Genomic DNA, 13,301 nt, shown 5'->3' with positions numbered 1-13,301 from the left:
ACAGTGTTTAATATAGTTGCTTAAGAAAACTATGTAAAACAAAAATAAATAAGAAAAAGACATTAAAGTTTAAAAAGTCATTAAAGTATTAAAGTTTTAGCATGTATACAATATATTGATATGAAACCTAACAAACATTATGTGAAAAGACAAATCAGTGTGCATTAATAATTGGTTTCCAGAGAAGAGTGTAGGAGAAAGGAGGCAAGGGAGAGAGGGTAAAAGAAAAAAAAATCTGCTATAGAATATCACTATGGTACTATTTAAAGTTTTCTAAGAAAGTATTTGCATCTATTGAGGAGACTCAGAGGTAAAAGCAGAAAAGATTATTTTGACTAACATCACATTTCAGAATAGATAGAAAACCAGCTATCTATTCCTAGCAACAAAGGCTTCGAAGAAGTTTGTACTGGAAATGAAATGGGAGATAGATAAAAATATGGTTTGCTAGTTACATTTCAAGATTGTAGTTAATAAAAATAAAAAGGTGAAATTTATTTGGGTGTCCAAGTAATAAGATAAATTCTTGTAAACAATACAATATGGAACATTTATGTGCAGAGGTATTGTATAGCTCATTTTAAATATAAAGCTATTTTATATTTCATTAGTTTTATAGTCATTTTAAAACTCATGACACTTCAATGTTGCATGGGAGAAGGGACAATCATCTCCATTACAGTATGTGTTCTTTTATCTGTAACTCAGTTCTGCTGGAGCAACAAGCATGCCAGTGTTAGTAATTCTGGTTACAATGCTGCTGAAAGCCAGAGATCCCTGCACAGCTACCTCTACATTACCCCTGCAGTGAAGGGTGTCACTACAGTTTAAATTATTGATATTAGCCAGGGGAACATAGTGTTCAGAGGACTTGAAACAATACATAAACAATGATACTTAGAAAGAAGAAAAGCAGTATTTATAAAGGACTAAGATGAGGAATTTGTAAAATATGATAACAGCAAGGAGTGCTCTGAAATATGCCCTTATAAGCTATAAGCTACCCTTATGCTTTTTTGTTTACCTCAAAAGTTTAGAGCACAGCTGAAAATAAATGTAGAATTCCAAATTGAATTAAAGTAAAGTGGAAGAAATGTTTGACTTTAGTTTTTTTTTTTTTTGCAATCATCTTGATACAGAATATGCACTTTTAATTTATATGATAATTAAAAAGAAATTGTATGGAAAAGAGTGTAAGGACAGTCTTTCTAACTAAGGTAGAACTTCAAGATAATTAAAGGGAAATAGAATTCTTCATATTTCCTGGATTAAATCCAATCTCTCAAGCTGGGCAAAAAGAATTTGAGATAAGAAATTATTTTGCCAAAGAAAACAGAAAGATGTGTTCTGCCAAATAAAGGATATGCTATCAAGAATAAAAAGAAGGGGCATGCTAAAACATTTAATGTGGTACAAATACAGCCAGTACAGCTTGGTTTTAGGATGAGCATGGACAAACAGAATCATATGCATGGTAAACCTTAAATATTGCTGTCCACATGCTCAGAAGAGCAATAGTAATGTTTTCAATACAATATTTAGATTTATATTTTCTAAATTGTGAGTTCAAGGAGCTGAGAAATGCAAAGGCAGTAATGAAGACTTAGAAAATAATTTGTGTACAAAGTACTTTATTTGAAACTTTGAGAAAGATAAAGAGATGATTTGAGTTTGAAGAAAATAGTCTATGGTGACACTATTTTTCCATCTCTCTAAAGAAAAATAGAAAAATGCGTGTAGAAACAGGTAACATTTTAAATTTCCTGAATGAAAAACAAAAACTCAATGCTAGGTAGTTTATGTTAATAAGCTGTAAAAAAAAATCCCTTATAATTCTCTGCACAAAATAAATTCAACTCTTTACTAACTATTCACCTATTTTCTTCTTTTTTTTTTTTAATTTCTTTCTTTTTTTTTTTATTTTTTGGCCACACCCGATTGATGCTCAGGGGTTACTTCTGGCTAAACGCTCAGAAATTGCCCCTGGCTTGGGGGGACCATGGGGGGTGGGGATCAAACCTTGGTCCTTCCTTGGCTAGCCCTTGCAAGGCAGACACCTTACCTCTAGCGCCACCTCGCCGGCCCCTTTTTTTTAAAATTTTTTATTTGCTTTTTTTATTAACTTTTTTTCCTTTATTTTTACTTCCTTGTCACCTACCTTTTAAATCAATGCTGGTCTAAGGATTTTAATAGCTAGTAATTTAGCAAAAACTACCTTATTTTTTCTTAATGATGTATTTATATTTACAGTTTCAGTTTTTCTACTTGAGAATATTATATATGTGTGTATATATACATATATAATATACCGTGAGAAAACATGCCCATTGTCATAATATAAAGCTTAAGTAAAATTTGGTTAATGAGTATTCCTCAAATTCACCATTACAAATCTGAAGAGTACAAAAAGCTATAAATAGGCAGGGCAGTTTTTAAAATATTTGGCTTAAACAGGGCAAGAGCAAAACGTGTATTTCAACTCAATTGCTGGTTCCCTAAGCGAAGTCAGAGCAGGCAATGATGCACAAGTAATAGCTGACTGAGCACTTGACACATGGTGTCAAGGTACTTGATACCAAGTACCAGGTACTTGACACATACTCATTAGCAAGTTTTGACACTTTGATGCAGATGTAATTATCTCTGTTTATGCTACACCTTTACTAAATAGAAATTATTTTCATTACACGGAGAAAAAAAAGCAACTTTCCCAAAGTCCATAAGGATAGAATTACATTTTAGGACTATTTAGATTCTACTTTTCTAACTATTCTAATACATGGGTTTGACAATATTAGGTGTTTAATTTTTATCATTTCTCAAGAATTTGAGTGTTTTCCATGGTTACTTTGGTTAAACTTGTAGAAAACTTATTGTTGGAGGTTTAAAGGTGTATTTGTTAAAGGTGTATTTGTTCTCAGAGATCACTCCTGGTGGTACTGGGGAAATGAAGGGAGGGGGCAGCGGCTGCGCCCTGGCTCAAGTCAAGTTCCATGTACCATGTGTTCGTATATAACTGGACCTAGAAATCTTATTTTTTTTTGATAGAATGCAAACTATTGTAGCTTATAGGTTTATTTTTTTAGCTTTTATAATTCTTGTACTTGCAACTCCAGATTTACATTTCTATTGCTTTTCTGAACTTATTTTTAAGACATCCATCTGCTTTCTTTTTAATTACCTTAATCCCCAAATATTATGAATCACGTTTAATCATAAAATATCTTTATTTGACTTCTTCCAGGGACCATCTGATCTCGTTCCATTTGCAGATTTATTTGTCTTAACCAATTCAACAAGGACAACCTGAACTTGAACTCTCGTCTTTTCAAAATGCATTTTTTAACGATTGCTCAAGGTGCTTACTGTCTCTGAGATTTGTATTGGCAGCTATCATCGATTCTAGTTTTACTCATCTTCTTTCGGATGCCTCTTTGAATACAGTAATTGGCTGAAATGGAGTCATGAGCAAACATGAGAATGCTCAGGCAATAAATACTAATTGTTGAATGTGGCTGTCAAATGCTCTCTTTGGTATACATTGCAATGGGAAGAATGATGATTTCCAGACCCCAGATTTTCATTTTGACCAATGGCTCAGTGTTCTATGATTTACAGACAGGGCGGCCTTAGTTTTCTGTCAGGATGATGAGTGGGGGGTAGGAAGGGAGACAGGAGGGACTGATTTGTAACTCACTAAACTAAACTGTCTCCCTTCCACCATACTGACAAGGAAACTAAGGTAGGGGACAAAGCCTTCGCGACCCTTAAAAGCCTTAACTCCCCACTTAGACCACGTAGCACACCAGGTGGGCGCAGAATAGATTGGTTCTTGTTTCCCTTCACTGTCATCGACCACGGTCCATTTCACAATACTAGGACGCGTTTGCCGGTTCCTCTAGTCCTCCTGGTAACGTCCGGACAGACAAAGCTGGAGTCACCCTAGGCACCTGCGATTCTGACACAGCCAGAAGAGGGACACAGAGGAGTGCGTCATCACAGCCCAAATTCCGCCTTCAAATTCCAGACCTCTTAGTCTCCGGCTTCGAAGGCCAAGACGCCACACAGAGCGATTCCAAGGAAGGCAGGGACTTCCAGGATGGCAGGGGATGGTGGTGAGAGGAACAAGGCTTGGCAGCTCTTCACTTCGAAGTTCCCGGAGGGAGCCAGGGCCCAAAGTGCCACAAGTCCAAATCTCTCGAGAACGCGCGCGCGAGATCGAGACGGCGACATCCCATCCCGAACGAGAGCGCGCGGGCCGGAAGTGGGCGTGCCCACGGCCGGCGCGGCGCGGCGCAGCCCAGCCCAGCCCAGCCCGGCCCGGCCGAGCGCTTAGGTCAGGAGTGTTAACTCCCGGGGCCGTGCGCTTCCGGTGCGCTCTCGCTCCCTGTCCGTCTCCCTGTCTCTCTCTCTCTCTCCCCTGCGTCGTGCGTCCAGTGGTCTCGCCCGTGCGCGCTGCCATGTTGGATTGTACGGCCGCCGCCGCCGAAGAAGGAGCGGGTCTGAAGGAGGAGTTGAGAGTGTAGCGCAGTCGCGGCCCTGGCCACACGGAAAGCATCTTCCGGCTGCATCTCCGGCGGGCCTCGGGAGCCGGGCGCTCGCCTTCCTCGCGTTGCCCGGCGCCGCAGGCTTCCCCCGGGCCTCCACTCGCCGGCGCCGGAGGGGCCGGCTGCGCGATGCGGCGCCCCTGACGCCCTCGCGGCCTCGTCCGGCGAGCGCTAGAGCCCAGAGCCCTGGACGTCCGTCCACCCGCGCGGCCCCACCATGAGCTCGGGCCAGCCGCCGCCGCAGCAGCAGCCGCCGCCGCCCCGGAGGGTCACCAACGTGGGCTCCCTGCTGCTCACCCCGCAGGAGAACGAGTCGCTCTTCGGCTTCCTGGGCAAGAAATGCGTGGTCAGTGGCCCCGGGACCGACGGGCCCTGGGGGGACTGCGTGGGGCGGGGAGTCGGATCTGGAGCCGGAGGGGTCGCGGGGGGCCAGGCCAGGACCCGCTTCCCCCCCCGAAGTCAGTCATTCAACCCCCCAGCTGCGTCGGGGCAGCCAGGAAGTGTCACCGCCGCCAACCCGGCTCCGGCCTCCGGGCCGGGCCCGGCTCTGCGCGGCGCTGCGCTGCGCTCAGCTCCTGCGGGCTCCAAACTTTTCCAGGCCACACGGGATTGATTTGCTTCTGGCTCCGAGTGCCTGAGGGGCTTTAGAAACGGGCTCCCTAGCTTTGCTTTTCTCTTCCTCACCCCTGAGTCTGGGAATGGAGGATCCCTTCCTCTACAAATGCCAGAGGTTTCCGGAGCCGGGAGGTCGGAGCCCCGAGATAATGAATGAGGCGGGTCTGGGCAGCCAGCTGGTGTTGAGATCGCACCGTCTGGGCTCTCCGGAGGGAACGAAGTCGAATGCAGCGCTTCAGACCCGGGTGCAGGAGACTCGCTCCTGCTGCTCCGGGGTCGGGAACATTAGGGTCCCAGGCCCGCTTCTGGTCCGGCTCCCTGAAGTACCCCCTTACTTTTCCCCTTTTCCTCCCCACCCTCTATTGCAGCATCTATTCCAGCATCGCTGGAAGGAAATCTGCTCGCCCCATAACCCTGTCTGGGAGTAACCCCCCGCCCCCTTCAGTCTCAAGGGCTTTGGGCTTCGGGGGCCTTCAGGATGCCTCTGCGGCTGGGCCGGCGCGGCCTGTTCCAACCCCAGCTGGCCAGTTCGTTAGCTGGAGCAGTTCTGCTGTTGGAAGGGGGAATGTGTGTTGTTGACGGAAGCGATCCTGCCTTTGGCTGCCTGCACTTCTGGGGGTGGGGAGGTTCAGCTCCCAGCGCAGGCCTGGTCGTGGTCGGGCTGCAGTTGGGAGTTTCTGTAAACCCGCCCCGGGAGAAACCTTTCTTTGCCCTTTAGGCTTTCTAGGGAGCACCTGCGGAGTCGGTGTCTCTGGACAACCCCCTGAAACAGCCACGGACCTAAAAGCCCTGTTTTTAACAACCGAGTCTGTCTGCTCCGACTGTCCAAACTGTCCAAGCAAATGAGAGGGTTTCTGAAAAGTTACCGGCTTAATTGTTAACTTACAGGCGTCTGTCTCCATTTGTATCCTGAACCATTCCGACCTAAACTGGCTTGTCATGTTCAAGGCAGTTGTGTTTCATATTTCAGAAGTTAGGCTTGGAATAACTTCCTGGGTTTACTGATATGAAGAGATAAGAGGAGTAGTTTAGCGACAGAATTTGGAGGAACAGGGTAAAAGAAATGATCAGTCCCCACCCCACCCCCCACTTGTTTAAACAAATGGGGAAACTAAGCAATTTAGTACTGTAATTGAAGCTAGAAACCCAAGTCCCCTGATGTCTTAAATATAATACTTTCCTCTACATCAGTGTTTTAGGTTTTTTCCTTACTGATTTATTTATAAACGTGGTTTTTTAAGGAATAGTTACTTATTTTTTAAAACAAAGTGTAAATTAAAATAGTTTTTATTTTGGGGCCTGTTGTGAACTTTGGACCTTACCCAATGGGGCTCAGGCTTACTCCTGCTTCTGTGCTCATGTGTCACTCCTAGCTGTGCTTGGCCCTTGTTGTGCCTTGGATTAACAGATCATCTGCATGCAAGGCAACTCTATAAAATGTCAGATTCTTGAAAGAGCACAATTTTTATTTTTATTTTTATTTTGGGAAAATAAACTTGAATGTTAAATTATCTGCAAGTGAAAAAATAGTTGATTTTGTTTTTGCTGTGTAATAATTTGTATTAAAAAGGAAGTGCTTGTCCTATGTTTTACATACCAGACACATTAGGTTCCGGCAGGAAGGATATTGTATTTATATGCAAGTATACTAAGTATTCTTTGCTTACCTGTAATTACTAGTTTCAAAAAGTGACAAATATGCAATGATACTGTGATAAATAGGAAAAATAATATAGCTAACTGATCAGCATTAGCAGTTTGTCAAATAAGCTGCTAGTATTTGATGTTCAACTTCTTTGTATCATCTATTCTTGAGTAGCTTTACCTTTTCATTTTCGTCACTTAACACCATACTGTTAAAGTTATCTACTCTTGAGATATGGGGTTGTTGTGAAGATCAGCTTTAATAATTGAAGTCTCTGCTACTAATGGCATAAGCTAAGAAGTATGTTTTAATACTTTGGAAATTTCTTACCTTTGCTGGCTATAGTTTTGTGACTTCCAGTGCTGACATACACTGTCTTGCAGAATATCTAGTAGTAAGATTTATAGTAAGATTTATATATACTAAACTCCTCAGGGAGGAAATGCATAGAGTTATATCTAAGAATCCAAGATATGAAACCAATAGTTATAGTGCCACCTCTGAGAAGCTTCATTCCTTCTTTCACTAGACAAATACGTAATGAGTAACAATACTGAGGTCAAATTCGGGATTGACAATAGCCCTCAGGTAGGTTGGTGTGTCTGGAAAGGGAAACAAATGTGTAAACCGATGAGTAATGTGTAGGACAGGTTGATGTGTAAGAAGTTGACGTCACAATAGAAAAATATATGGTCACTTTGAAGATGGCTCTTAAGGTCCCTGTCCTAGAATTTGTTTTCTCATTTCTATAAAAGATATAGGTGGCTGCACATATTAGGAGGTCTTTAGTAAAGGTTGAGTGGATCAAAGGAGAGGATGAGGAGAGGATGATGGGTGAGGATGAGTAAAACAGAATGGGTGATAACTGTGGATATGAGTTTTGTTTGATTTGAAACAGTTTAAAAAATTATGGAGCCTACCAATTAACTGTAGAGCAAGAAGATTTTCTGTATGTTTTTTCAAAACATTGGAATCACTGGAGATTTTTTCAAATGCAAATAAGCCATGTCAGATTCCTTTAAATGTAATAATCACACCATGGTTTCTAGGGTGAATTTGAGCAGTGTTATTCAACTGACAAGTCTACTTACTGAAACCAGTCTGAAGATGTAGAAAAGTTTAAAACCACCAGTTTACCACTTCATGTAGTACAAGGACTGGACTGTATATGCTTCAAAGGTTGAAGAATCCAACTTTGAAGTATATACAGTTTAAGAACCACTACAGAAGCCTCTGGTTTCTTTTTTCCTCTTTTTTTTCTTTTGTTTTTGGGTCACATTCAGCAGTGCTCTGGTTACTCCTGGTTTTGTGCTCAGAAATCACTCCTGGCAGGTTCAAGGAACCATAAGGGAGGCCGGTGGTCAGACCTGGGTCAGCCGTGTGCAAGGCAAATGCTCTACCTGTTGTGCTGTCACTCCAGCCCCAGAAGCCTACTGATTTCTGATAGAATAATTAATATGGTGTGCAGTGGGAGACAGGACTTCCACTGTATTCTCAGGTACTGGGCCCACTCCTGGTGATACTCCGCCAACCTGGGTGATTGGATGCTAGAGCTCCTGAGGTGATTCAGGGCTAGAGTTGAAGGATATGTTGCTTGTTGGTTTGCAGGCAGGGGGGCTTTCTGGGGCTACCCCCAGGAATGCCTGGGAGCCTCCAACATTACATCTAGTTTAAGAGATTATATGTGGCTAAAGAAATCCAGCCCAGGTCAGATGTCTGATAGCATGTGTCCTAACCACTACACTTTCTCTTGACTCTGGACAGCTTAAATTTTAAGGTTACTGGGAGTGTCAGTAGATTTTCTTTGGTCTACAGTTTGCTAGTTAAAACAGTTTGTGCTTGGGGTTTTACTCCTAGCTCTGTGTTTAGGGCTCATTCTTTGTCATATTTAGGAAGCCTTTTTTTTTTTTTTTTTTTTTTTTTGGTTTTTGGGCCACACCCGGCGGTGCTCAGGGCTTACTTCTGGCTATCTGCTCAGAAATAGCTCCTAGCAGGCACGGGGGACCATATGGGACGCCGGGATTTGAACCAACCACCTTAGGTCCTGGGTCGGCTGCTTGCAAGGCAAATGCCGCTGTGCTATCTCTCTGGCCCCTTAGGAAGTCTTTTATGGTGCTGGGGATTGAGGCTAAGTCAGCTTCATTCAAGTCAAGCTCTCTACTTGCAAAATATATATCCAGCCAATAAGACAATTTTTTAAATGCAGCGTTTTTCTTCTTAAATTAGTAATGTTTCATACATACCAGAAAGTTAAAATTGAGAAGATTTACATTAATTCATTAGGGGTAATGGGATGATCAGAGCTGACTTTTAAAAAGTTTGGGATAGGGGCCGAGAGATAGCATGGAGGTAGTACGTTTGCCTTGCATGCAGAAGGACGATTGTTCGAATCCCAGACATCTCATATGGTCCCCCGAGCCTACCAGGAGCGATTTCTGAGTGTAGAACCAGGAGTAACCCCTGAGTGCTGCCGGGTGTGACCCAAAAATTAAAAAAAAAAAAATAAATTTTAAAAAAGTTTGGGAGAAAGCTAAGGTAAGCTAAGATATAGAAGTATGAATGAGAATAGTTAGAATGTAGACAAAATGAGTTTATAGAAGCCCACATAACATGTATGTCCTGTTTTAAGCAAGGACAGTGACCTGGAATAAAGGTATTTATAAACTGTAGAGAAAGCTGGGGGCCGGGCGGTGGCGCTAGAAGTAAGGTGCCTGCCTTGCCTGTGCTAGCCTTGGACGGACCACGGTTCAATCCCCCGGGTGTCCCATCTGGTCCCCAAGCCAGGAGCGACTTCTGAGCGCATAGCCAGGAGTAACCCCTGAGCATTACCGGGTGTGGCCCGAAAAACCAAAAAAAAAAAACAAAAAAAAAAAACAAAACAAAAACAAAAATTGTAGAGAAAGCAAGTATATAGAAACATATATGTTCCACTGTATGGGACATACCTAGATGTTTATAAGACCTAAGGTTAATGATTGGTTTTATGTTGGAGGTGAATCTATTCCACTTTCTTTAAAAACTGATTTTGTGAGATTTGCTTTTACTATGTAGATCTATATTATGTACTTGTTTAAGAATAATTTTGGTAGGACTGGGAAAATAATACAGTGGATAGGTACTTGCCTTACAGACAGATGACCAGGTTTAATTAATAGGTTTGATGCAATTCATTAGATGGTAGTATTAGAATACATTTATTTTAAAATAATTTTTAATTAACTGATTTACAAAGTTATTAATCACTAAGTTTTAGCATATAATATTTTAACACCAATCCCACAGTGTTTTCCATACACAGTCATCCCCACTTCCCACCTCCTGCCTGCCACCTTGATAGGCACTTTATAAAATTCGGTAGTTGCAGCTTAGATCTCATGTTGTTACTGCTGTTAAGCCTGTGCTTTGAATATATAGCTATACTATACCACTCTTCCACATTACCAATATAACAGAAGGCCCAAATCCTCTTCCTCAATTATTCCCTTTCATCTTCCTTATTGCATTGATTTCTTTCATGCTGTATCCTTCTCCCTAAGATCTGGGATCAAGGGTAATCCAGGCGTTCCCACATTATTATTATTCTACATACCACAGATTAATGAGATCATCCTTTGTTTGTCTTCGTTTTGACTTACTTCACTCAATATAGCATCTTCCAGTTCCAAGTACAGTAGGTTATAGCAAATTGAGTAATTTCATCGTTCCTTGCCATTGTGTTTATATACCATGTCTTCATAATCCATTCATCTGTCATTAACCTAGGTTAATTTTTTATCTTAGCTATTGTACTAGGGTATTAATGAATAATGTTATGCACACATCCTTTTGAACGAATGTTTTCAAGTTCTGAGAGTAGATGTCCAAATGTGGAATTGCTGGATCTTATGGCAGCTCAATTCTAAGATTACTGAGGACTCTCCATTTCATTTTCCTAGGGGTTGAACCAGAGAGTATTCCCACCAGCAAGGGAGGAGAGTTCCTTTTTTTTTTACCATATTCCTTTCAAACAGATTGTTCCTACTATTTTTGATATGTACAATTCTCACTGATGTGTGAGGTGTTTTCTCATTATTGTCTTTGATTTGGATTTCCCTAATAATAAAGTGATGCAGAACAGTTTTTCATGTGCCTGTTGGTAATTTGCTTGTCTTTCTCTGAGAAAGACATTTCCTCTTCCCATTTTTTGATAGGGGTTTTCAAAATAATTTTTTGATCTTTGTGAGTACTTTATATATTCTGTTCAGTTTATATTATCTGATGTGTTGGATGTGAATATTTTTTACCATTAAGAAGCTTTTAGTTTCAGACCATGTTTCTTTTGCCTTACAGAAACTCTTTAATTTGATAAAGTCTCATTTGTTCAGTTTTTATTATGTTACCTTTTCAAGTGATATCATGTCATTGAAGAACACCTTAAATAAAGGTCCAAATCCTGGAGCATTCTGCCTATATTTTCCTTAGTGTACTTTATAGTTTTTGGTTGAATCTCAAATTCTTTGATCCACTTTGAATTAGCTTTTGTGTGAGATGTGAGATATGATTAGAGCTTTAATTTCTTACACGTAGTTATCCAGTTTTTCCAGCACCATTTGTTGATAACTATGTTACACAGACAACATGAATATCTTATATGAATTTCTTACATGTAAATGGTTTTCCAGCACCATTTCTCTGCTTTATCAAAAATTAACTGTCCATATTTTTGTGGTTTGTCTTTAGATATTTGTTTCTGACCCATTGATCTAAGAGACTATCTTTATTCTAATATCATGCAGTTTTGATCACTATAGTTTTATAACAGTTCCAGATTAGATAATGAGATACCTCCACATTTAATTTTTAATAGAGCTTCAGCTATTCATGGTCTCTTTTAATTCATACAAACTTTATTGACTTTTCTAGGTCCTTGAGAAATGTCTGAATTTGGATGGGGATTGCACTGAATCTATATAATAGTTTAGAAAAACTTAAAAGAATTAAAAATTGATCATAACATTTTTGGTAGTTTCGCCTTGTTTTATGTAGTGTGATTGTTATCTTTCCAAATAGGAGTATATATATTTAAATGATTGTGTGGAATTAAAAAAAGATTGGGAAAAATAAAACTATAACCCTTTTTAGTTTCTTGGTTCAAAGGGATTGGAGTTAGTATTGTTGACACCTATTTTTCCTGCCATAATTACTTATTTTAATATTAAATACTACAGGAAATAATTTTTATTTACCAACTTTAATCTTACTTTCTTTAATTCCTGAGTACTTGTTTTAACTTGCGTATATATTTTTTAATTTTTTCTTTATCATCCTATATACAATTTGGGGATATTAAGTTTGTGCCTGCCATAGAATATAGATGTTTGTATAACACCTAGCAAAGGTTACCAAGTGTTTAGATTATGTTTAATTACATGATTGTTCATCTTGTTTATTCAGTATTTTTCATTACTTCATCAAATTGCTAAAAAACAAAAACTGAGCTTCTGAAGCAGATGGGCTTTGAATTTAAAAGAATAAAGTGATTTTATTCTGTTGCTGTCCAACAGCTACTTTTTGTACTAAATTTTTATGTAGAGTTAGAGAGAGGCTTAGAAGGATCATTGTCTTGAAGATCTGAGTTAAGCTAAAATTGACGGAAAGTTAATGCTGGAATTAAAATTCACTGGATCTGGAATGTGAGTTGATTAAGTAAATCTCCACTTATAAATGAGTTGTTGGAAACTGGAACTTTTAAGTTAAGAGATATGTAACAAGAGTGAGGCCTTAGCATGTTTTTGGGTCACATAAGGAAATGTTAATGAAAGGTTTGCTGTAAAAATGTGTCATGCCATGCAGATAGGAGCTAAAGAAGAGGTTGAGAAGATTCCAGCATATCTGAGTTAAATGTCCTCTTTCTTATTCTTAGATTTAAAGTAGGCAGGTTTCTTAACTGTATGAGCCTTAATGTTTAGATTTGCAAAAGGATTTACTCATGGATTTGAAAGAATAACACAGTTAACATATATAAATCTTTTGCCTTCTGGAGGTTTGGTGGAATATTTGAAAAAGTTGTCAGTACTACTTTCTACTTAGTTAAGATTTCCTGTAAATGGCAATGTGTCAAGTTTTGAACTTTTGTTTATTATATTTCTTTTGACATAAGCAAATTCTTATGTCTAAAATGTAATTGAGTTGAATAATTTTCTTTGAAACTTTTGGGCAGCTTTAACCTATGACCTCTGACTGAAGAGGCATAAAAGGGATATAGGTATGAGTTAGGAGTTTATTCTGCATTTTAGCCCCTCCTCTGCCAGGAGTCGTGAATGTGAACAAGTATCTCTTCTTTCTTATAACCTCACTTTCCTAATCAGAACATGAGTGATTGGACAAAATAATGTCAGTGTTACCAGCTTTAATGTGCTGTGCTTTATTACAGTTTTGTATTTACGAAGAAAGGGCCAAGAAGTCCTTTATGGGTTTTTTTGTTGGTGTTGGTTTTTTGTTACTGCTTTCAGTTT

General features: G+C 40.0%; 1 protein-coding gene across 1 annotated transcript in view; it reads left to right on the top strand.

Moving 5' to 3' along the window:
• The first annotated feature begins 4,711 nt into the window (after window positions 1–4,711).
• The window catches only part of WASL (WASP like actin nucleation promoting factor), a 68,632-nt gene continuing 60,042 nt past the window's right edge, over window positions 4,712–13,301 (top strand). The window contains exon 1 of the mRNA XM_049771066.1: window positions 4,712–4,893. Coding sequence (XP_049627023.1) covers window positions 4,765–4,893 — 129 coding nt within the window. The 5' untranslated portion in view covers window positions 4,712–4,764. The remainder of the gene's footprint in view (window positions 4,894–13,301) is intronic.

The sequence above is a fragment of the Suncus etruscus genome, chromosome 1 (genome assembly GCF_024139225.1).
Source record: "Suncus etruscus isolate mSunEtr1 chromosome 1, mSunEtr1.pri.cur, whole genome shotgun sequence".
NCBI lineage: Eukaryota > Metazoa > Chordata > Mammalia > Eulipotyphla > Soricidae > Suncus > Suncus etruscus.
The sequence above is the reverse complement of the archived record's forward strand: the minus strand, read 5'-3'. Positions and strand labels throughout refer to the sequence as shown.